This window comes from Podarcis muralis, chromosome 15 (genome assembly GCF_964188315.1).
Source record: "Podarcis muralis chromosome 15, rPodMur119.hap1.1, whole genome shotgun sequence".
Taxonomy (NCBI): Eukaryota; Metazoa; Chordata; class Lepidosauria; order Squamata; family Lacertidae; genus Podarcis; species Podarcis muralis.
Window position 1 is genome coordinate 29,239,165 of NC_135669.1, and position 25,041 is coordinate 29,264,205.

Sequence of the window (25,041 nt, forward strand, 5' to 3'; positions counted from 1 at the left end):
GATCAAGAGGAGGAGGAAGAGTCCCTCTCTCCTCCCAGAGGGTGGCCTCCTAGGTCATGCAGAGGTTCTGTTGAGAAAGAGTTCTGTCCTTTTTCCTGTTTGGAATAGTTTGGAGCCTAATTCATAAGCAATACAAAAGGCCTTATCCTTCACATGTTCATTGGTTCCTTCTCACTGCAACGATTTTGCAGCGACACCTGTCACCTTGTGGGGTCTACTCCTGCTGTCTTTTCGGAAAGCACAAGGCCTGCCTGAAGAGTCTTAGCTCAAGGAAGTCAAATTCTTGAGCACCTTAGAGGCAATGATGGTGACTTTGGCCATGACCCATTGGGACATTTCAGGCCTGGCAGGAATGCTGATGAACTCCCTGCATGTGGATTCTGTGTCCATTTTACTTTCCCACCTAAGGCATGGCTTGATTCTGCTGCTATCTGAGCCAAGGGAGAGAGCCAGGCTCTGCCTCTTTGGGTCACCGTCCCAGCTGTTTCATTGCCAGATTGTTTTGGGTCGAGTCCTGAGGCCAACTAACTAACTTGGTCAAAAAAGCTGTTGTGGGCTTCTTTTCTTGAGTCCTCCCCGCTTCCTCTGGGTCCTCTTGAAGAAAGGGGCTTTTCTGCAGTTTCATGCTGAGCATCTCCCATAAGGTTCTGGTCTTTCATGTTCAAAAGCATCTCCATCTTTCTGTGTTCTTCTAAAGGGGTCTGCCAAGCATCCAGTATTTAGAAGCATTGCTGCCTCTGACCGTGGAGGCAGAGCATAGTCATTGTGGCTAGTAGCTGTAGCTCTCTCCATGAATTTGCCCAATCCTCTTTAAAAGTCATCTAGGTTAGTTAGCTAAATGGAGCCTCCAGCTTTAGAGACAGTCTATCTTTGCATGCCGGGTGTTGTAGGGAGCAGCGGCTAAGGAAGACTGCCTTGCTAACACCCTGCTTGCAGGCTTCCTAGAAGCAGCTCTTTGGCATTGTGAACTAGGCGGACCCCCTCTTTGATGCAGGAGGCCTGTTCTTCCTTTGGAGCATCTATGCCCCATTGCAACAGTCTGTCCTGTGACTGGGGAGTTTATATTCTATGTCATAATCTGAGCAGTTAGAAGTGAGGCAAGCCCCTTTGAGGCAGTGGCTGGTTGGTTGGTGGCAGAGTGCTTGGAACGGAGGGCGGACCCCCCCCCACAAGGGTGGTGGTGTAGCAGGGAGGGGGATCTGCCTATCTTTACCTAATCCCGGCCACCCTTAATGAAGTGGGGAGTCTATTGACTTCCACCTCCATCCACCAGAGGAGTTGGCTGTGAGTCATCTGCTTGGGCAGCTTCCAGGCGTTAAAAACAAACACTTGAGCTGCAGTGCGCATCGCAGTGGGCTCTGAAGAGAAAAGGAGAGGTTATCCCAGCATCCGGAGGAGACAAACCAAGGAGGGCTACGGAGGAGGAGAGGGAGGGCTGGGAAGTGGTGGGGTGGTGGTCTGCCTCTGAGGAAGCCAGGTGGGACCCCCAGCCACCTTCTAATGACAACCTGGCCTTCAGCAGAGGGAGTTTGCAAAGGATGACCCACATGGAGCTACCACCTTGCAGGTGTCATGGGTATGGTGGCATGCTATGCCATGGGAAGTGTAGGACATCTCTTCTGCTTAGTCACCCCACCTGGCTGGGCTGATGCTGTGCCCCAGGATCACCCCAGCCCCAGAACTTCTCCCCAAAGGACACACCCTCAACCGGCAAGTCAGGCAAGCCCTGCCCTGAGCAGAAGGCCATCTAAGGCGCCCCAGTGAGGAGCTGCCTTGCCAGTCAGGACGGGGGGAAAGAGAGAAAAGTCTTTCATCACACAGTGCATGGTGAAACTGTGGAACTCACTCCCACTGGAAGCAGTGATGGCCACCGACTTGGATGGCTTTAAAGAGGGTAAAGCAAATTCATGGAGGAGGAGAGGGCTATTGATGGCTACTAGCCAGGATGGCTCTGCTCTGCTTCCATGGTCAGAGGCAGCACTGCTTCTGAATACCAGTTTCTGGAAACCACAGGAGGGGAGAGTGTTGCTCTTGTGCTCTGCTTAGGGGCTTCCCATTGGGGCATGCGGTTGGTCACTGTGAGACTAGGTGGGTCCAGCAGCCAGGCTTTTCTTATGGAACCTCCAGGGGCATGTGCACTCTATCTAGATTCCTAGGTTCTTTGGGGTATTTGGCCACTGTGAGAGCAGAATGCTGGACTGGGTGGACTACTGGCCTGATCCTGAAGGGCTCTTCTTAGGTGGTCTGCCAGTGGGTAGGGATGGGGCCCTTCTGTGGCTGCCATTTGGTGTCTCTCCCCGCTCTGCTTGGACCCTTGGTTGGCCTTGCTCTGTCAATATTTCAGCTCCATGTCACTGGGGCGCTCCTGTCTTTGGAAGGGGGTGTCTGTTACGCTCCGCGGCTCCCTTCAGGGTTGTGACATTTGCGGTTTCTTCCTTCTGTCTTCCTTTGCCTCCACATGCTGCAGGAAGTGCCACCCGGGAGGCCCAACCCTTTCAGAATTGCATGTTTATGTCTTCCCTGGCATGGATAAAAAAAAAGGTCTTTATTTTTGAATAGCGAAATGAGCGGGTGTCAAGATGGGAGAACCACAAGCATTTCTCCTGTCCTTGGTTAGCGGAGCAGAACAAAATGGGGGGGGGGAGAGAAGAGGAGATTTGTCCCCACAAGGAAATAAGAAGACAAGGAGCAAAAGGCCCTCAGTTTCCCATCTAGCTTCTTGGAAGAGGCACACCAGCCCACACCAGTTTGGCCCGAGGCAGGAAGGAGTCTTGGTGGATTGGGAGGAGGCTAAGGCGAAAAGAAACCCATTTCCACTCCAGTACGTGGACGATCTGAGTCTTCCTGGACTCCAACATGAGTGAATCCCCCTTGAAAATGCAAACAGTGCCCAGTCTCCCTCCAGCCACCACTTCAACCTGCTGGATCAGACCAGGGGGCCCCACCCTGTTCTCAGTTCCTGACTGGATGCCCCAAAAGCGAAACTAGCCAGCACAAGAGCCCTCGCCCTTCCTGTGGTTTCCAGCAACTGGAATTAGGCAGTGTTATTGCCTCCGACAGTGGAGGCACAGCAGAGCCATTGGGGCTAGTAGCCATCTCTCCTCCTCCATGAATTTGTCTGATCCTCTTAGAAAGCCATCCAAGTTGGTGGCCATCACTGCCTCCTGTGGGAGAGAGTCCCATATTTTAACTATGATGGGGCGCGGGTGGCGCTGTGGGTTAAACCACATAGCCTAGGACTTGCCTTTCAGAAGGTTGGCAGTTTGAATCCCCGCGACGGGGTGAGCTCCCGTTGCTCGGTCCCTGCTCCTGCCAACCTAGCAGTTCGAAAGCACGTCAAAGTGCAAGTAGATAAATAGGTACCGCTCTGGAGGGAAGGTAAACGGCATTTCCGTACACTGCTCTGGTTCGCCAGAAGCGGGTTAGTCATGCTGGCCACATGACCCAGAAGCTGTACGCCGGCTCCCTCGGCCAATAAAGCGAGATGAGCACCGCAACCCCAGAGTTGGCCATGACTGGACCTAATGGTCAGGGGTCCCTTTACCTTACGTTGCAAAGGTCTTCCTTTTCGCTGTCCTGACCGGCAAGGCAACTCTTCACTGCAGCTCCAACTGCTGAAGCAGAGCAGAGCCCTTGTGGCTAGTAGCCCTCAATAGTCATCTCTCTCTGTGAGGGGGGGGCTGTAAAAGGGGAGTGTGGGCGAAATGTGAAGAGCCTGGCTTTCCATCCCATTCCTGCCATCGGCCCCCTCCGTCCTCTCCCTTGCGCCTGGGCAGAGGCCTGTCCACCCGTCCCCACAATGCTGTAGCCTCCATCTGGTGAAGAGGCTGCAGCAGATGGATATAACTGGCAGGTTCTATTTTTAGCCAGGTGCAGCGCAAAGCCCAGGCCCTGGACTCTTCGGAGCGTAATGTGTGAATGAGAAGATGGTGTGTTCTCCCAAAGGCTGGGCTGGGGGCGGGGGCTTTAGTTTCCTGGTGCTAACCAGGCATTTGCTGTTGCGCTGAAAGGCATGGGCATTTCCCCAGCCCAGGGAGGGAGGGAGAGGAACATAGATTGCTTGTTGCCTTTCATTCTATTCAGACCATCAGGGTTCATCTAGCTCAGTACTGGTTACACTGGTCGGCAGCAGCAACTCTGCAGGGTCTCCAGCTGGGTTCTCTGCCAGCCTGACCTGGAGATGCCAACTTCAGGGACCTTCTGCATGCAAGGCAGGTGCTCGGCCGCTGACCCTTCCAATGCAAAAGGAGCGCTTTATTTTGAGTGAGGCCACTGGCCTTTTTCTCCAGCAGCAGCTCCCGGCGGGGCCCTTCCAGGCCAATGACTCTCCAGATGCACAGCTTTTAATTTGGCAGCAGCTGCTGCTGCAGTATCTCTTCCAGGGACCCTGATTTTTCTTTTCTGCGGAGCCTTTTCTGATGCTGGGACGATGGTTTTTCTCCCTGTTAGCAGAGAACATAGGAGACTGCTGGATCAGGCCAGTGGCCTCTCTAGTCCAGCATCCTGTTCTCACAATGGCCAACCAGAGGGTCAACCCCCCAGCAAGATCTGAGTACAAGAGCAATTTCCCCACCTTGAGGTTTCCAGCAATTGGTATTCAGAAGCATTTACTGAATCTCTGTGGAGGCAGAGTGGAGCCATCACGGTTAGCAGCCACTGGTAGTAGCCACTGATTTGTCCAAACCTCTTTGAAAGTCATCCAAGTTGATGGTCCCTAACAGATTCGCCCACAGCCTACAGCAGCTGTGATGGTAGTCAGTATGGAAGCCACAGTGGGATATGTGTGTGTGTGTGTGTGTGTGTGTGTGTGTGTGTGTGTGTTGGGCATGGCAGCTGCCCCAAGCAGGGAGATGTGCAGAGGAGGAAGGGGGCAGCATTTGGGGGAAAGGCTGCAGCTAAGGACTAGAGCATCAGCCAAAATTCAAGTCCTGGAATCTCCAGGTATGGCTGGGAGACACTCGTGCATGGAACCCTGGAAAGCTGTTGCTGCCAGTCAGTGTAGACAGCTGGCTCCTTACCTCTCTTGCCACTGTGATCCATGCGACGGTCACCTCCAGACTTGACTACTGCAACTCACTCTATGTGGGGCTGCCCTTGAGACTGACCCAGAAACTCCAGCAGGTGCAGAATGACGCGGCGAGACTCCTTACGGGGTCCTCGCCGCGGGATCACATTCAGTGCTATACCAGCTGCACTGGCTCCCAGTGGAGTACAGGATTAGGTTTAAGGTGCTGGTGCTAACCTTTAAAGCCCAATACGACCTAGGACCCTCGTACCCACGGGACTGCCTCTTCTGGTATGTCCCACGGAGGACCTTATGGTATTCAAATAAAAACATATTGGAGATCCCGGGCCACAGGGAGGTTAGCCTGGCCTCAACCAGAGCCAGGGCTTTTTCAGCTGTGGCCCCAATCTGGTGGAACGCTCTGTCACAAGAGACTAAGGCCCTACGGGACTTGACATCTTTCTGCAGGGCCTGCAAGACAGAGCTGTTCCACCAGGCCTTTGGCCAAGGCATAGTCTGACCCCCTCCTTCTGTAATCCTCATAGAACTCTAGCCCAATGGTTGCCATTATTTTGACTCTGAATTGATTTTAGAATGAATTGATTTTAGAATGTATTTCAATTAACTGATTGTGATTTTATGTAAACTGTGTTATTTTTAGGGACGCGGGTGGCGCTGTGGGTAAAAGCCTCAGTGCCTAGGGCTTGCCGATCGAAAGGTCGGCGGTTTGAATCCCTGCGGCGGGGTGCGCTCCCGTTGTTCGGTCCCAGCGCCTGCCAACCTAGCAGTTCGAAAGCACCCCCGGGTGCAAGTAGATAAATAGGGACCGCTTACTAGCGGGAAGGTAAACGGCGTTTCCGTGTGCGGCTCTGGCTCGCCAGAGCAGCGATGTCACGCTGGCCACGTGACCCGGAAGTGTCTGCGGACAGCGCTGGCCCCCGGCCTATAGAGTGAGATGGGCGCACAACCCTAGAGTCTGTCAAGACTGGCCCGTACGGGCAGGGGTACCTTTACCTTTTACTGTGTTATTTTTACTGTTAGCTGCTCTGAGCCCTGCTTCGGCTGGGGAGGGCAGGATATAAATAAAATTTTATAATTATTATTACTGAGCTAGATGGGAAACTGGTTTGACTCAGTATAGCAGCTTCCTATGTTCCAGCTCATGGGGTGGGGGGAGGCAGGAGGCAGCTGCTGTCAAGCCCGTTTTCCAGTGAGGTTGGACCTTGATGCTACCTCAATGGCACCAGGTCGAGGGGTGGTGGGGTCTTTGTGGGAGGGAGAGCGACATCTCTTTCCTAGATATCTGCTGCTGCGGAGACGCCTTCTCCTCCTTTGGCAAAGGTGAGGCAGATGGAGACCTGCCTCAGTTTCCCTGGCAGAAGGAAGCTGGAACGCCCGACGCAATTTTTGAGAGTGGGGAGGTGAAAGAGGGGGATAAAAAAGTCATTTCCGGAACGACGGGGCGTGGGGGGGGGCTGTCTGGTCCTCCGCCCACTGGGCCAAGCAGTAGAAAAGGGGTGCACGTGCTTAGGGGAGGCCTGCACTGCTGATTCCTCGCACCGATTTCCCCCTGTCAGGAATTCTTGAGCTGCGATTCCTGCATTGAAGGGGTTGGACTAGATGAGCCTTGGGGGTCCCTTCCAACTCTACAATTCTATGAGAAACGGCAGGAGCTCCCACCCCCTTGCGCTTTACACGCTGGACTAAGAGCCGGGAATGGGGGATTAGTGGAACCTCCCCCCCCCCCAAGTTTCTACCCCAGCTCCAGGCACAGCAGGCGCGGGAGGTGTGTGTGTCCTCGAAGACAGTTGACCCCCCCCCCCCGCCACACGCTGCCAATTGGCTGCGGCGCCTTTAAATACGGAGGCGGCGGGAGGGGGGGGGGAGAGCACGGCGGCGGCGGCGGCGCTTCTCCTCCTTCTCCAGCCCGGGCGAGGAGCGAAACGCAGCTCCAGCGCTAGAGAGCGGAGGGAGGCCGGAGGCGATGGCGACAGACCCGCCGCAGCCGCGCCCAGGTGAGCTGCCACCGCATGGCCCAAAACGGAGGGAGGGGGAGCCTGCTATGGTGGAGCGGCTCCTGAGCACGTGCAGAGCGCGGCGAGCCAGGGTAGGCGCCCGACTTGACCTTCTGCATACCTGGAGCCCACCGCACCCGCAAGCGGGTCCCGTTTGCAAACCAGGCGGCGCCCTTGAACAGGGGAGGGGGAAGAGCGCCCTGATGGAGCGAGGACGCCAAACATGTGCAGAGGGCCTTCTCTGGAATCGCAGTGAGCTTGGACTCCTCCCTCCTTTAGCCATTGACAGAAATGGTGATTGCTGCTGCTGCTGCTGCTGCTGCGTCTCTCTCTCCCCCCTCGTAAAATACCCCACCATCCTGGCTGCATCAAGCGCTCTCGGGCCGCCATCTCCGCCCCTCATCGCTTCTCCGCCCCCAAGTAGCTTCAGCCCCACGTTGTCTCTACCCCTCGCCGAGCTCTCGTGGAGGGGGGAGTCATAGGAGCCAACTCCCAGGGGCCGAGGTCCCTTCGCTCCCCACCCTAAAATATTTGAGGGGGCCGGCCCTCCCCCCAAGTTGATGGGCATTACCATTCAAATAGTGTGGGTGCACCCCGTCCTGTGATCAATTATTTTATGCAAGTTGGCACCCCTGGTGGGAGACTTCTGGAGCACCCACCGCGAATCTCCGGGAAAGAAGGCTAGACTAGCAGCAGCAGCAGCAGCAGCCCCGGCACGACGCCGGGCTCTCGCCAGCAGCCTTTACTCGTTTTCCAGGCTTTGAGGGAGTCCCTCTTCCCCACAGCAGTAAAGGCGTTTTTTTACTCTACCAATCCCCCGATCTCCATTTGGAGGTCCAAAGGAGAGGCTTTCCCCGCTGCGTTCTCGCTTTGGGGCCAACTTCGAGTTTCTGCTTGGTAACAGCGGTGCTTGCCCCGCGGAACTCCCTGCTCCGTGAAGTTAGGCAGATTCCTAAAGGCGGGCGACGTTTCCCCACGTTATATTTGCAAAGGCGCTGACTCCTTGGCCTCATATCTGTTCAGGACAGCTTTTACCCGATATGGTTTCATCCTTGAATGCTGCTGTGGAATTATTGTGCTGCTTAGCGGTGTATAAATACTTCCGACGTCTTTTCTGCTCTTCCCACCCCCCACATGGGTTGCAAAATGCCCTTGTGGGGCTGACCCCCCCCTCCCCCTGCTCCTGGAATGAACGAGGCTTGACTCTTCCTAAGCAGACAGGGAGAAAGCTGGCGGGTGTGTGGCGGAAGACCTGTGGTTCTGGCAGTTGCAAGGCGACTTCCTGACACTGTTGTGGGTGCACTGCTGTCCAACGTTTGGAGCCAGGAGGCCACTGTCCACGGTGGGGCTGCGAGGATAAGGTACCTATCCAGGCTAGCATGGCGTGGTCTGCCTGCCTGGGCCGAGAGGGCTACTTGCCACTCTGGGCCACAGCTTGCCAGGACTGCTCTGAGTCTGCCTTGGGCCAGTATCTCCCCAAAGCTCTGGAGAGATGTCTTCCTCTGTTGCGTCCCGTCCATTCTGCTGCTGTTCTGTAGCCTGAGCAGAGGAAATGTTCCAGCGAGTGTGGAAGGAAGGAAGGAAGCCTGCGCTGGCAGGTCTCTAAGTCTCCTCAATTCCACCCGCCTGATGCAAAGCCTAATTGGGGATGGGGGTGGTTTGTAGATGCATAATGGCTACGTGCTTCTCTGAGCGCTGGAGAAGTTCGAGCCGTCGCGCCCCTGCTGGGTTTGGCCTCCTCTGGACGAAAGCGGAGGGGGAAGTCAGGCTATCTTTATAACAGCTGAGCACGGAGGAGGCAAATCCCTCAGCAGGCAGAGGCCCCACTGAGAACCCCCCTCGCCCGCACCCCACGTCTTTCCAACAGGTCTCTGTCTCTCCACAAATTCAGACTATGAAACTGGCTCACGTCTGGAGCTGGGGCGGGGGTCACTTTTCAAACCCCTGGTGGATCCTCCTTTCGAAAAAGCAGAGGGTGGGTGGGGAGAGATTCCTACTGCCAAGGATCCTTCCTCCTCCTTGGTTTGCTGAGCTCACATCCACCAGTCGCCCTTCCAGAGATCAAGATGGCCAGGGTCGTAAAAGGTAGTGTTTCCCAGCAGAGCATCCCAAAATAAGAAGCTGGGTTTGCAGGCGTTTCTGCTTAGGGGGGAATCTGGGGACCCTTTCAGCTCTGTCTCCTGCTGCTATTCTCCACCCCCACCTCTGTCACAGGAGATCCTGGATGGACAGTTCAGCCATGCAGGCATCCTGCTATGGAAGGAGCCCCATGGACAAGGCTGAGCTGTGGCCCTGGAGCACAATGCAAAGGCTGTGGTTCCCAAAGTGTGTGGTTACCTCCCACCTACCCACCCCCTGGAAGGGGGAGAATGGGATTACCTGGGAGGGTGCCTGGAGGGCACTGGAGGTGTCAGTGCCTATCAGACTTGAAAAGCTGGTATCACTTTGCAGTTGCTGAATTGATTAAACTAAATGGTTTTAATTGGCTTTTGAATGAATGTGCAATTAATTGTTACTCTTTCAAATGTTATTGCATTGCTGTCTTTCTCGGTGGGGTATGCAGACTTCTGAGTAATGTTTCTTATAGGGCAGTGGGCAGGAGTTTAGGGAAACAAGGGGGCAGTGGGATGAGAAAGGGGTCAGTTGTCTTGGTGCAAGGAGGTCTGCTTCCCACTCTGTTGCCAGAACTTTACTCTGTCTCTCTGGTTCATCTCTGAGCAGCTGCTGTTTCACGCTAAAGGCTTCCTCCGTCTTCCATCTCTTTTTTTGCACCATAAGTGTACAATCACCATTCGCTGTCAGTTATAGGATGTCCCTGCGTCATTCCTTTGAAGAACCACATTTGTAGCAAAGAGATGGCCTTTTTCACACACACACCCTCTTTGTTTTTCGGCTGCAGGGGAGGATGCCCCCGCCTCCTCCAGCCGTTGCTTTCATGGGGATTGAGCCAACTGGTGTAGGGTGAGTGTGCAAGTGTGTCAGGCTACCTGATGATTCTGGGAGCATCATGAGGCCAGGCCGTTGCGGCTGCAGCAGATGTCTTCAGGAGGGCAGGTCCTGATGCAGGGGATTCCAACCGCAAGGAAAGGAATTTTGACTCAAGTTGTTTGATGCTGGATCTGAGAGGGTAGTGGGTGCTCCTTAGAGGTTCGTCATCAGAGGCTGGCTGGCCATCTCCTCTCCAGGATGCTATAGTAGTGGGTGCATTTCCTGTGCTGCCCAGGGGTTGAGCTGGATGACCTTTGAGGGGCCTTCCAACACTGTAATTCTATTGTATTTTTAGAAAGCATTTCTTGTTCATGCCATTAGAGGTCAAGAGCTCAGTCTGTGCTCATCTGCCTTGCAAAACAAGAAAAGTGGGGGTGGACATCTTCCTCATTTTAGTAAACGTTTTCTTTCTTTCTCTTTTTCTTTTAACTAGCTGTCTCCTCCTCCTTGATTCTTGTTTCGAAGGAGGAAGAACAGCTCCTGGGCGAAAGTGCAAAGGAGAAAAAAGCATGCCACATTTTGACTTTGCCGGGATATCTGGCGAGCCTCTGCCTGGATCCTTGTTGTGGGCTTTCAGGAAGGCAGCTAAGGGGAGCCTCTATACATAATGTGGCTTTTATTTTATTTTTTGCTCCAAGGGTTTTGCTTTGACCTCGCAGAACAGGAAATACCACTTGTGCTCCAAACTTTCCTAGGAGGAACAGGAAGGCAGAATCTGCCTGGGCAAAGGAGGGTGGTTGGCTCCTGCCTTTGGGATGGCAGCAGCAGGGAGAAAGTGTGTGTGTGTGTGTGTTGGGCGAGGGGGGGGGGGGAGAGAGACGACTCAATCTGTTTTCTGTTAATTTGGATGGAAATGAATTCTTCCTCCAGTAATTGACTGCTAATAGGATTGGACTTGGAAAGCTATTGATGGCTAGATGGCTATGCGCTGCCTCCACAGGCAGCAATGCTCCTGAACACCAGTTGCTGGAAACCACCGGAGGGGAGAATTGGGCTTGCGCTCAGGTCCTGTTTGCGGGTTTCCCCATAACTGGAATCCGGTTGGCCACTGTGAGAACAGGATGCTGAATTAGATAGCACCCCTTTGGCCTGATCCAGCAGGATCTTCTTATGTTCTTAAGCTGCACCAGTCGACCCTTGGTGAAGTCTGCTGAGCCACTGGCCACAAACCCTTAACCGGAATAAAGGCGTCGTTTCCCTCTCATTGGCAGATGAGTTTCTATCTGATGAAGAGAGGCAAGAGGAGGAAAGGGGGAAAGAGCAGCAGCCCCCGTCTCCAAAGACAGATCCCAGGCAGCATTCCACTTCCCTTTAGACAGGCAGGTAAGGATGGGTGCTTGCAGCCCAAAGGAAGCTCTGCAGTTCTGCCCCTGAGTGCAACCAACCTGCAATGATGTACAAACAAACCACCTTCTGCCCAACCTGCTGTATCCAACTCCATAACAGGCAAGTGCACTCGAAATCTTAAGGACATGAGCAGAGCTTGCTGGATTAGGCCGGTGGCCCAGCATCCTGTTCTCACAGTGCCCACCACCCCCAGATGGCTCTCAGGGGTAGTCTGCAAGCAGCACCTGAGCACAAAAGCCCTTTCCCCTCCTCCACTCTCCAGCTTTTCTCTAGTGTGGATAGAGAAAAACGCTCCTCCCTCTCTCATTGCACCAGAAATTGCGGGCATCCCATAAAACTGGGCATTGGAAGATTCAGGACAAGAAAGAAGAAAGCCTTTCCTCACGCAGAGCAGAGTTGAACTGTGGAACTCCCTCCCACAGGAGGCAGTGTGATGGCCACCAACTTGGATGGCTTTGAAAGAGGGTTAGACCAGGGCTGGCCCAAGGCATTTTGGCACCACACAACGATGCTCCTCTAAAACGGCCAGGGAAGAAGGCAGGGTGGAGATCTACACCAGGAACAAGAGTGGCAGGTAAAGATTCTCAGAAATAGGTGGTGGGAGGAGACTAAGAGGGCCTCCTATTCACAGATGGGCTGCTGAGAAGGCAAGGTGTGTGCTGCTCCTGGCACCGTGGAAGCAGTGCCAGGCAATGCATTCATTGGAGGCTGGAGCTGCCACTCCTGTGGATGCTGTCGCCTGAGGCAGTTGCCTCATCTTGCCTCATGGGTGGGCCGGCCCTGGGGTAGACAAATCCATGGAGGATGGAGATGGCTGTCAACTAGCCATGGTGGCTATCTTCCCCCCTCCACAGTCGGATGCAGCAATGCCTCTGAATACTGGTTGTTGGAGGGGAGGGTCTTGGCTGAGGGTTTCCCATTAGGGGCAGCTGGTTGACTTCTGTGAGTACAGGATGCTGGGCTAGATGGGCCATTGGCCTCATCCGGGAGGCTCCTTCTTGTGTTCTTAAAAGGCAGTGAGGACCACATCTGCCCACCCAAGGAAGTGGAGCCCCACAGAAACCTCCTTGCCATGTTCTGACCCCCTCTCTTTCTGCCCCGCTGCTGTTCTGGCTTTTTAAAAGCCCTCTAGGAAATAAAATGGCAAGGCTTGTTTTGACTGGAGATGGCACAGGGTGTGGACTGATGAGCAATTACTCTCTCCTACCTCCCACTGGAACTCACTGGGTGGGTGGGGAGATTGCCCGCCTCCGCCCTCTGCTGGGCTCAGGGCCAAAGCCTCTGGTGTGTGCTGCGGGTTGATTTAATTTTAAAGACTTTTAAGATGGTTTAATAGGAGGCAGGTTGATTGCATTGCCTTCAGCTCTACAGGGAAACCCTGGGGACTTGGTGCTGCTGCTGCATGTGGGGACCTCTTGTGGCCCAGCTGGGAAGCACATCCCATGCAGTTGTGAATCCCAGCCTCCCTTTGAAAAGGCCCCAAACTGGCTGCTGGCCTGCCCATTAGGGCAAATCCACCTTTAATGCGCACCTCACACACATTTAAATCACATGACCTCCCCCAAGGAATTCTGGGAAAGGTAGGTTGTTAAGGGTACTGGGAATCAAAACTCATTTGAGGGTGCAACTACAGTTACCAGGATTCGGGGGGGGGGCATGATTTTTATTTATATTTATTTCATAAAATAACACTGCTTGATTGTAATAAAACCAAAACCTGCCTGTTGTCAAGAGGCAGGGAGTTCCAAAGGGCAGGAACTGCCATGCTAAAGGACCAATTGCTTACAAATGTGGAATGGGTATTATGTGGCAGCTGTAACACTGCCCAGTTCTGCTGATTGACATTGTTAAGTAGGTGTATATGGGGTGAGGAGATTTCACAGGTAAACAAGTCCCATGTTGCTAAGGGCTTTAAATGTGCACCTGATGTTTTTTAAATGTATGGTGTGGGTCTGCTCATTGTGTGAATAGTTGCCAGGCTCCCCCTCCACCCCATCACAGTAGCTCGCATGGCCAGTGGTCAGGGATGGTGATGCTGGAGTTGCTGGTGATGGGAGCTGTTGGAGGGGCACATATTCCCCCGCTAGAAAAGGCAGAATGGGGAGGTTGGAAAAGTGGAACCCTATCAGCATTTGCAGGATTTGTTCCTGGCTTTGGTGGTCGAATCAAGTCTGAATCCCTGAATCTTTCCAGGTTTTGTAAAAAGCAGTTCTAGGCTGGAGAGGGAGAACAGCGATGCCTCTGAACAGTTGTGGAGGTAGCAGGGGTGGGGAGAGACTCTTTAAGAAATGGAGGATCCTTTGCCCTGATCGCCACATCAAATTGGGGTTTCACAGCTAAATTTAGTGCTTTCTGTCTCCCTATGTTTCGGGATGGTTTCTACCTTTGGCCCGCCAGAAGTTGCTAGATTACATTTACAACTCCCATCATGAGAACCTAAGAAGAGCCCTGCTGGATCAGGCCAATGGCCCATCCAGCATCCTGTTTCCACAGTGGCCAACTAGATGCCTGTGGGAAGCCCCAAAACAGGATTTGAGTATAAGAGCAACTCCCTCTCTTCTGCCTTGGTCCAACCACACCTGGAGTCCTGTATCCAGTTCTGGGCACCACCATTTAAGGAGGATATTGACAAGCTGGAATGTGTGCAGACGAGGTCAACCGAGTTGACGATAGAAAGGTTTTCTAGTTTCTAAGCTAGCTGACAAAGATTGTCAAGGCCAAGCCTTATGAGGAATAAGGTGTGTTGGGTGTGTTTAGCCTGGGGAGAAGAAGACAAGAGAGGTGACATGACAGCCACCTTCCAATATCTCAAGGGCTGTCACGTGGGAAGATGGAGCCAGCTTCTTTTCTCTTGCTCCAGAGAGGAGGACCTGAACCGATGGATTCAGTTGACAAGGAAGGAGATTCCGGATCAACACTAAGAAGAACTTTCTGACAGTAAGAGCCATTCAGCTCTGGAACGGGTTCCTTGGGAAGGTGGTGGACACTCCTTCATGGGATGATTTTGAAGAGATATTGGATGACAATTTGTCAGGGATTCTGATTCCTGCATCGTAGGGTCAGACTAGATGGCCGCTGGGTTCCCTTCCAGCTCTACAGATCTGTGATTCCCCTCGCATGGTTTCCAGTAACTGATATTCGGGGTGGGGGAATTCTGCCCCAGGGCCAATGGCCATGGAGAATATGGGAATCTAGCACCATCTGGGGGGCTCAGATTTCCACCAGTGCCGGTGTTGGGGCTTGTCTCCTTGTGGCTTTCACCCCACCCCAAATAACATTTCATCTCTTTCTGTATCTCGCTGCCCCAGTTGCATCGGTGCAATGGTGGTGCTCCTGAGCGCCCCCTCCCGCCATCGTCTTGCCTCCTGCACTAGCGGTGATATTTGAAGGGAGCCCACTGCGCAGGCGCCTCCCTGCACGGGAGAGAGAAAATAGCTCTGGGAAAATAAACATTAGTTCAGGGTGTTTGGAAGCCTGGCGGCCTGGCTAGATGCCAGTGGCGCTCAGCTCGCTCTCTCCTGGCTGGCTGGCTGGCTGGCTGGCATTGTGTCCGTCAGCAGAGCGAGCTCTGAAGGAGGCGCCTTGTCTGCCCAAGGCAGAAAATGAGGCGTGGGGCTTCTGGAGAGTCTGTGACCTTCTCCATCCCGAAGGAGTTTGAGCAGGCCTCCTTTGCGTCTCCCTTGACAGCCGCCTTCAAAGGGAAGGTCGATGGGCCGCATGCAATAGCGAAACGGGCTTTGCATCCTTCAGGATTGGACACATTCACGGAGGCCGAGGAGGCTGCTGCTAGCCATGGTGGCAATGCTCTCTGCCTCCACAGGCAGAGCAATGCTTCTGAATGCCAGTTGCTAGAAGCCACAAGAGGGGGGCGGGTCTTGTGCTTGTGGGTTTCCCCTAAGGGGCATCTGATTGGCAACTTTGAGAACAGATGCTGGATGAGAAGGACCATTGGCCAAATCCAGGGAGGGCTCTTCTGATGCTCTTCTGGAAATTCCAGGCCCAGAGGCAGTCTGTCTAGATTCCTAGATTGTTAGAAGAGTGAGAAGCAGCATGATAAAAAAATCCATGAAATTATGCAGGGCATAATCTTTTGTAATACCAGAACACTTGGACATCTAATGAAGCTGAATGTTGGGAGGTTCAGGACAGACAAAATAAAGTCCATGCAGTGCAGACTTAACCTGTGGAACTCCCTCCCACAGGAGGCAGTGATGGCCACCAACTTGGATGGGTTTAGGTAAAGGTAAAGGGACCCCTGACCATTAGGTCTAGTCATGACCGACTCTGGGGTTGCGGCGCTCATCTCGCTTTATTGGCCAAGGGAGCCAGCGTATAGCTTCCAGGTCATGTGGTCAGCATGACTAAGCCACTTCTGAGGAACCAGAGCAGCTCACGGAAACAGAAACGCCATTTACCTTCCCGCAGGAGCGGTACCTATTTATCTACTTGCACTTTGACGTGCTTTCAAACTGCTAGGTTGGCAGGAGCAGGGACTGAGCAACAGGAGCTCACCACATCGTGGGGATTCGAACCGCCGACCTTCTGATCAGCAAGCCCTAGGCTCAGTGGTTTAGACCACAGTGCCACCCGTGTCGTGGGTGGCTTTAGAAGGGGGTTAAACAAATTCTTGGAGGAGGAGAGGCTATCAATGTCTACTTGCCACGATGGGTATGCACTGCATCCATCATCTGATGCAGTGATGCTTCTGAATACCAGTTGCTGGAAGACGCAGGAGGGGAGAGTGGTGGTCTTCTGCTTCAGTCCTGCTTGTGGGCTTTGCTTTGGGCTAACTGGTTGGGTCAGTATGCTGGGCCAGATGGCCTGATCCAGCAGGGCACTTGTTAGGAGCAAATGTCCACACAGAGCCAGAAAGACCTGGAAATGCTTGGTTCACGGAGGAAGCCCATTCATCCAAATTGTGCGTGTGTTGAAAGTGAAATACTACATTTTGTGCAGAACCACATAAAACATATTTATTTCATTCAATTCATACACTGCTTGATTGCAAAAACAAACAAACCTCAAAGCAGTGTACAAAAAGACAAAATAAGACAACAAAGAGAGAAAATTACAGTAGCTTAAAGCATGCAAAAAGAATAAAATGGGTCAAAATTCATACCAGCTTTCTAAACTAGTCTGAATGAGAATTTGTTGAGCAGGTGCCCCAAAGAGAACAGCGAAGGCGCCTGCTTGATTTCAATAGGCAGGGAGTTCCAAAGTGTAGATGCCAACACACTAAATCGTAGAGGATGCCCCCTTTCCACTGGCCTTCCCCCTCCTGTCGTAAGCCCTGCCAGAGACAAAAGAAGGGGTGCTTAGCTTTCCTTTCTTCCTCCCCTCTCCCCCCTCTCCCCCTCCTTCCCAGCCCACTCTGAACTGGGTGTGAAGCTGCATCACCAGCACCCAAATTAGCCCCTGATGTCACCCTGGAAGTTGGCGCTGTGCTCCAGAACGCAGCCACTCCTTGCGTCAGCCGCGGCTCATTGACATTCTCTCCGGTGCTTCCCTCTCCCCTCCTCAGCATGCGCTGTTGCTGCCAGGTCTATTTTTAGCTCCACAGGTTTGAGCAGAATGAGGCCTCTCCATCACAACTTCAGCCTCCCCCTCCCCGACTTCTGCTTGCCTCTTCCCCATGTTCAACACACGGGAGGAGACGCCCCACACCCTCTTAGTGTTTGTTTATTGCCTTGAGAGCTCCACCTTTTTCTCCCCAAGATGGGGGGGTTCTTCCCCCCATCTCAATTAAACCCCACAGCAAACCTGTGAGGTAGGCTAGGCTGAGAGGCAGCGACTGGCTCCCCAAGGTAACCAAGCAAGCTTCATGGCAGAGTGATGGATTTGAACCCTGATCTCTCCCAGGTCCTAGTCCGACACTCTGACAGATACCAATGGGAATATGTGATTCAGTTGTGACGTAGAGTGGTACCTCAGGTTAAGAACTTAATTTGTTCCGGAGGTCCGTTCTTAACCTGAAACTGTTCTTAACCTGAAGCACCACTTTAGCTAATGGGGCCTCCTGACGCTGCCATGCCGCCAGAGCACGATTTCTGTTCTCATCCTGAAGCAAAGTTCTTAACCCGAGGTACTATTTCTGGGTTAGCGGAGTCTGTAACCTGAAGTGTATTTAACCTGAAGCGTATGTAACCCAATGTACCAATGTATTTGTCAATGGTAAAAATTAAGCACTGAAAAAGGATAGGACAACTATCATCCTTTCCTTAGCAGTGATAATGATCCTGAAGTCTCTCCCTCCTCCATCCACAATATATATCCTGCAATTAAGAAGCCCATTATGTGCTTGTGGGGTTTACCCCACCACACACATCTCCCTGTTGTAGTGCAGAATAGCATCCTTGCCAAGACTGGATGGCCCTGAGATGAGAGTCTGGAAATCACCAGAGAGTTTATAACATTTTGCATGGCACGGAGAGAGTGCTTGTTTTCTTGTAAGCAGGCCAGTGCAGACCTTGCCTGAGGTCTGGGATGGGAGTCTTGTTCTTGGCATGACAGCATAAGTCCAGCAGGCCCCAACAGGGCTCCCCAGCCAGCTGAGCCCTCCGAGGCTCAGAGCAAGTAGACCTGGCTGCCCACCCCACTGCAAGGGTCTGTAAGGACATGATCATCTTGTGGAACTCACGTGAACATCCAGTCTTGTTGAATGGTGTGAAGAGCCATTTTTGGCTGTTGAGGTCAAAGGCTTTTGTCAAGTCTATGAAGGCAATGTATGAGGCACCGCCTCTCCTGGTATGCCCTGCAGAGGACCTTAAGGTCCATGAATAATCATAGTTTAGAGGTCCTGGGCCCTAAGGAAGTCAGATTATCCTCCACCAGGGCCAGGGCCTTCTCAGTGATGGCTCTGACTTGGTGGAATGCTCTGTCCCATGAGACCAGGGCCCTGCAGGATTTAACCTCCTTCTGCAGGGCCTGTAAGACAGAGCTATTCCGCCTGGCTTTCAATTTGAATTTAGCCTGATCTTTTATTCCCCTTCTTTCCCTCCCCCTCCCCTTTTTATGAAGATTACCCGCTCTGGGATCCCACAGCTAGTTCTCCCCTGGCCGCCTCACTGGCCCAAATAGGACTAATTTAGCCAGCTAGCTAAATGGTGATCATCTAATGTTTATTGGATGGATTTCCCCCTAAATTGATTTTTGAATTCTGAATTTATTGTTATTCATGTTTTTATACTGTATTTTATGCTGTTTTTTGTTGCATCAATTAAGTGTTTTAAATTTGTTGTTAGCCGCCCTGAGCCCAGTTTTCTGAACCGGGAAAGGCAGGGTATAAATAAAAATGTATTATTATTATTATTATTATTATTATTATTATTATTATTATTATCTCTGCTCTGGGAATTTCTCCTGCAGCTGCTGCAGTGAGAAAATCATGTCGACTGTTAACCTCTGAGCTCTAAAGCCTCATTATGACTCAGGATAGACCCTGTCAGTGAGTGACTGTAATCTGTTGAGAACTTCACGGGCAAAGGATTTCCCCACAGTACTCAGCAGGGAGATCCCATGTTACTCATGGCAGTCTCCTTTGTTCCTATAGAGCAGTGTTTCCCAAACTTGAGTCCCCCAAACAGCTGGTCTTTGGACTACAATTACCACCAACCCTAGCTAGCAGGACTAGTGGTGAGGAATCATGGGAACTATAGTCCAAAAACAGCTGGAGACCCAAATTTGGCTGGCAATGGCTACTAGTCATGATGGCTATGGTCTGCCTCCAAAGTCAAGACAGTAATGCTTCTGAATGCTGGAAACCGCAGGAGGGAAGAGGGCTCGCATCCTGCTTTCAAGTTTTCCACTGGGGCTTCTAGTTGGCCACTGTATGAAGAGGATGCTGTGTGAAGACAGAATGCTGTCCAGGGTTGTAAAGACTGCAGAGAGAATAATTGGGTGCACTCTTCCCACCTTGGATCAAATCTTTGCTTCCAGGTGCCATAAAAAGCTGCAGAGATAGTGCAGGATAGTGCGCACCCCGGAAATGATCTCTTTCAGCTTCTGGAAGAAGACTAGGACTAGCCACCTGAGAAACAGTTTCTATCCAAATGCAATTTTGGTTTTAAATGCAGTGTAAGGTAGTCTCTGGGACGCGGGTGGCGCTGTGGGTTAAACCACAGAGCCTAGGACTTGCTGATCAGAAGGTCGACGGTTCGAATCCCCGCGACGGGGTGAGCTCCCGTTGCTCGGTCCCTGCTCTTGCCCACCTAGCAGTTCAAAAGCACGACAAAGTGCAAGTAGATAAATAGGTACTGCTCCAGCGGGAAGGTAAACGGCTTTTTCGTGCGCTGCTCTGGTTCGCCAGAAGCGGGTTAGTCATGCTGGCCACATGACCTGGAAGCTGTACGCCGGCTCCCTCGGCCAGTAAAGCGAGATGAGCACCGCAACCCCAGAGTCTGTCATGACTGGACCTAATGGTCAGGGGTCCCTTTACCTTTACCTTTAAGGTAGTCTCTATGTGAGTATATTGTATTCAATTATGGGGTATCAGAGTTTTTAGGGGCTAACCAGGCTGGGATAGTTGGGATAGCAGGCTTGTTGGTTTTTGAATGTAGATTTTTTCAATTTTGTTGTTCTGTATGGGACAATGACAATAAAGATTATTGTATTTTATCTTATCGTATCATATAGACTAGATTAGTCATTGGCCTGAACCAGCAGCTTCTTCTTATGTTCCCATGAGACCCAAGCCTTGAACACGGGGCTCCTTTTCATGGGGGCAGAACTGCATTGCAGAGCCCATGGATAAATGCCTGCCCAGCTCAGCTCTCAGAATGTCCACAGCTGGGCACTTTCCGCATGTTGGCAAATGCCCAGAAAATTACTTTTAATGTGGCTTGCAAGGACCTGATTGCATCCAGGTGTCAGCCACAGCCAGAAAATGATCTTTGGCATGGAGGCTGACCTTTAATTAATTGGATGCAGCATAATATAATTGAATGATAGAATAGTAGAGTTGAAAGGGACCCCAGGGGTCATCTCATCCAATCCCCTACAATATAGCTAGTGCCCAGGCTTGCCATACGTCAGGACAATTCCTGACATGTCCCGGTTTTGGGGCGTAAAAATGACGTCAGGGGGGAATTTTTGCTGAACTGGCAAAATGTCAGGGGAAACCCAGGTGTATGGCAATGCGGAAACAGCTCCGAAAGCTTCAACGTCACTACGTTATTGGGGGAGGTTTCGCTCAAAAGTTTGGGTTTGTTCGCATAAAAAGCTCAACAATTTGGCTGGTTTCCTAAAGAAAGCTCAGCAACTTTGTGGATGTCATTAATGCCAGGAATTTTACTTTTTGAAATATGGCAACCCTACTAGTGCCTATCCAGGGGAAATGAGTGTGGTTGCCAGGTAATAAGAAGGGCCAGGGAGGTGGGATTGTCCAGCTACCAGCCTCAAAATTCTACCTTGGTTGCCTCTGGGGTTTCTGGGCTAGTTGTTTGTCATGGTTTGCAAAGCCCTTGATGGTTTGGGCCCCAAATATCTGCAGGGCTCCCACCCCAGCTCCAAAACCAGATGGATCTATTCTTAATACCTCTGTGTGTATGGGGGGGGGGGCTCTGTTCATGCTCTCTGCCAGGATTTGGGGTGAGGGGCCTCTTTTCCATGGCTCTGGAACATGGCTAGGCAAACTAAGGCCCGGGGGCCGAATCCAGCCCAATCGCCTTCTAAATCCGGCCCGCGGACGGTCCGGGAATCAGCATGTTTGTACATGAGTAGAATGTGTCCTTTAATTTAAAATGCATCTCTGGGTTATTTGTGGGGCATAGGAATTCGTTCTCTCGCCCCCCAAAAATATAGTCCGCCCCCCCCCCAAGGTCTGAGGGACAGTGGACCGGCCCCCTGCTGAAAAAGTTTGCTGACCCCTGCTCTGGAATGATCCCACCTCTCTTCTGCATTTGAAACAGACCTCTTCAAATATCTGAAGGGCTGTCACATGCAAGAAGGAGAAACTCTGTTTTCTGTTGCTCCAGAGGAGAGGACCCAAACCAGTGGATTCAAATGGCAAAGAAAGGAGATTCTGACTAAACGTTAGGGAAAACTCTCTTGACAGCAGGAGCTGTTCGACAGTGGAACGGACTTCCCTGGAAGGTGGTGGACTCTCCTTCCCGGGAGGTTTTTAAAGAGTTCAATGGCCACCTGTTGTGGATTCTTTAGCTGTGATTCCTGCATTGCTGGGGGTTGGCCTAGATGACCTTTGGGGGGTCCCTTCTAACTCAGCTCTATGAGTCTGTGAAAAAAGGGCTGGAATCAGCCAGTTGGGCCTGTGTCTTTTGCCTTCGGTTCTTCTTCTCCCCCCCCCCCCCAAGCGATGGCGATGCCTCCTTCCGGAAATGATGATGGGCTCCCTTGCAAAGGCAGGGATACCGGGGCTTGGCCCCCCCCAGCAGGGTTAGTTCTGCCCATCAGGGATTCCATCTAATAGCAGCAGTGTGGCTTTTTTGCAGGGAAAGGAGAGAAAGAGATATCCATTTGGGGGATGAGTCATCCAGCGAGCAGCTCCACAAGCCACCCCCCCCCCCTTCTTCTTCTTCTTGCCTGTTTTGAGTTCCCAGGCGAGGGCGGAGGTGAGCCTGGAGCCTGAGCTAATCGCCACAGCAGGGAGCGCTTTTCCCTCTCAGGGGAAAGGAAGGAGGAGCAGGAGGCAGAAGTCTCTCATCCCAGTCCACCTCCTTGAGGAAGGAGGGCTTTTAGCATTTCAAAGGAACTAGGAGGCTTTTTTGAGAAGAGAGAGCGATCCTGAGTGCCTAATGGAAGGTTTCATCTCAGGTGTCCATGCACAATTTGGTTTGGTACCGTGAGGGAGAGAGAGAGAGAGAGAGAGAGAGAGAGAGAGAGAGAGAGAGAGGCAGTGGTGGTGTAGTGGTTAGAGCACCAGACTAAGACCTGGAAGACACCAGGGTTCAAATCCCCACTCAGCCACGAAGCTCACTGGGTGGCCTTGGGGGCCAGTCACTGCCTCTCGGCCTAGCCTACCTCACAGGGCTGTTGTGAGGATAAAATGGGGAAAGAGCCATGGGCCCCACTTTGCTCTTCTTGGAGAAAAAGGTGGGACAGGAATGTAATGATGAAGAATGGCACGTGTGGGTTAGCCCTCCTCCTCCTCCTCTGCAGACCCAATCTTGGTGGCTTAGGGCCTAGAACATGCCCTCCCTGCTGTTCAATGTGCCCAGGCCATCATCGTAGAACCGAAGAGTTGGAAGGCACCCTGAAATAAACCCTGACTCTCTTACAACAACCCCAAGGGCCATCTAGTCCAATCCCATTGCAATGCAGGAACCACAGCTAAAGAATCCCTGACAGGTGGCTGCCTAAGCTCTGTTTAAAAACCTCCAAGGAAGGACAGTCCACCGCCTTCCCATGCAGCCCGTTCTACTATCGAACAGCTCTTGCTGTCTGAAAGCTTTAATCAGAATCTTTCTACCATATGAATTCATTGGTTCAGGTTCCCCTCCTCAGGAGCAGAGGAAAGCAAGCTTTCTCCATCTTGCCAAGCACAGCCCTTCAGATATTTGAAGGTGGCTATCATATCACCTCTCGGTCTCCTCTTCTCCAGGCTAAACATCCCCAACTCCCTCAACTGTTCCTCATCAGGCATGGTTTCCAGACCCTTGGCTATCTTGGTTGCCCTCCTCGACACACTTTCTAGCTTGTCAATATCCTCCTCAAATTATGATGCTCAGAACTAGACACAGGACTCCAGCTGTGGTCTGTCCAAGGCAGAATAGAAATCACATCAAAGTACAAGTACATAAATAGGTACCATTCTGGCGGGAAGGTAAACGGTGTTTCCATGTGCTGCTCTGGTTCGCCAGAAGCGGCTTAGTCATGCTGGCCACATGACCCAGAAGCTGTACGTTGGCTCCCTTGGCCAATAAAGTGCGATGAGCACCGCAACCCCAGAGTTGTCCGTGACTGGACCTAACGGTCAGGGGTCCCTTTACCTTTATAATCCCCCTCTGTTCCCGCCCCCTTCCTTCAACTCTGTCTGACAGTTGGATGCAGGGAGAAGAGAGTCTTATGGTTGCCTAGCAACCAGAGGGATGGTGGTGGTCTTCCTTTGCTTTCCTGGCATCTCCTGTGCCCATTTGGTTTGCAGGTAAGCAAACACTCCTCCATCCCAGCCTCTTTCGCTTCTCTCCTCACACAAAGCTACCACCATCCTGACCATCCTGCTGTGGTCAAAGGATAGAGGTGAGGCCAAAGCTGAGGCTGAACGCTTGAAGTTTCAGGACAGGTAAAAGAAAGTTATTTATGCAGCACATAGTTAAACTATGGAACTCCCTCCCACAGGAGTTGGCCACCAACTTGGATGGATTGAAAAGAGAATTGAACAAATTCACAGAGGAGGAGAGGGCTATTGATGGCTACTAGCTACGATGGCTAGGCTCTGCCTCCACAGTCCGAGGCAGCAGTTGGGAATCACAAGAAGGGAGAGTGCTGCCCTTGGGCTCAAGTCCTGCTTGTGGGTTTCCCACAGACATTCTGGGCGGCCACTGTGAGAGCAGGATGCTGGACTAGGTGGGCTCCTGGACTGATCTAGCAGGCTTTTCTTAGGTTTTTAAAGGCCACCCAAACAGGGCAACTGTTTCTCTAATTGCTCTAGCAGAAGAACAATCAAGCCTTCACCTTGTGGTTAGCATAAAAGTCTGCTCAAGTCGGCTGTTCTGTCAGAGGAGACCCCACTCGCCAGACTCTCTTCTGAGCTGATAGGGTGTTTTGCATACATAACAGCTATTATTATTATTATTATTATTATTATTATTATTATTATTAAAGATTTTGTTGATTTACAAAAGTGTGTGCAATGTCTCATTTTTGCCCCCTCCATGTAACATTTTTACAAATAATAATAATAATAATAATAATAATAATAATAATAATAATAATAATATATTATTTATACTCTGCCCATCTAGCTGGGTTTCCGCATACCGATGAACACCCAGCCCAAACCCCCTGATGATCTCTCCCAGCGGCTGCATGTAGATGTTGAAAAGCATGGGGGAGAGGACAGAATGCTGAGGCACCCCACAAGTAAGAGCCCAGGGGTCTGAACACTCATCCCCCACCACCACTTTCTGAACACGACCCAGGAGGAAGGAGCAGAACCACTGTATAACAGTGCCCCCAGCTCCCAGGTCCTCTTGACGGTCCAGAAGGATGTTATGGTCGCTGATGTCAAAAGCCACTGAGAGATTCAGCAAAACTAGGAAACAGCTTTCACCTTTGTCCCTAGCCCGCCAGAAATCAGTTTCATTTGTTGAGACGTTAGGAAGAAAAGGGGGAAAGAGGTGGAGTGGGGGGAAGATGGGTGGGGGGTGGGGGTGGGTGGCAATGTTTCTATTTTACTTTCTATATGTAGGGTTTGGTGTCAGCGTTGCTTGTGCAGGTTCTTTGCTGTTCACTTGCGTTCCTTTGGTGGTGAGAGAGGTTGGGGTTGGCCTAGGGTGTGGTTATTCATTTGCGGTTGGCTGTGGTGGTCTTTGTTTTCGTGTGTGAGGGGTGTGTGTTTTGGATCAGGTTAGCCATATTGATTTGTATGCCGTTGGTGGATTTTTGTCATCGTACATAACAGCTTTTATGACAAAGTTATTACAACCTGGTTAATAAGACACTGCAAGAAGTTAGCTTTGCAAGAAAAACACAGGATAATAGCATTGCCAGTCAAACATTCCGGACTCCCAT

At 51.8% G+C, this 25,041-nt stretch overlaps 1 protein-coding gene across 2 annotated transcripts in view; it reads left to right on the plus strand.

Moving 5' to 3' along the window:
• The first annotated feature begins 6,905 nt into the window (after positions 1–6,905).
• Positions 6,906–25,041, plus strand: part of PITPNM3 (PITPNM family member 3) — a 70,586-nt gene continuing 52,450 nt past the window's right edge. Inside the window, exon 1 of one of the 2 annotated variants that reach the window (XM_028708336.2) lies at positions 6,906–7,020. In XM_028708336.2, the coding sequence (XP_028564169.2) occupies positions 6,990–7,020 (31 nt within the window). In that variant the 5' untranslated portion in view covers positions 6,906–6,989. Of the gene's footprint in view, positions 7,021–11,219; positions 11,332–25,041 lie in introns of those variants that run through there. The other variant, XM_077919354.1, reaches the window with a different exon arrangement.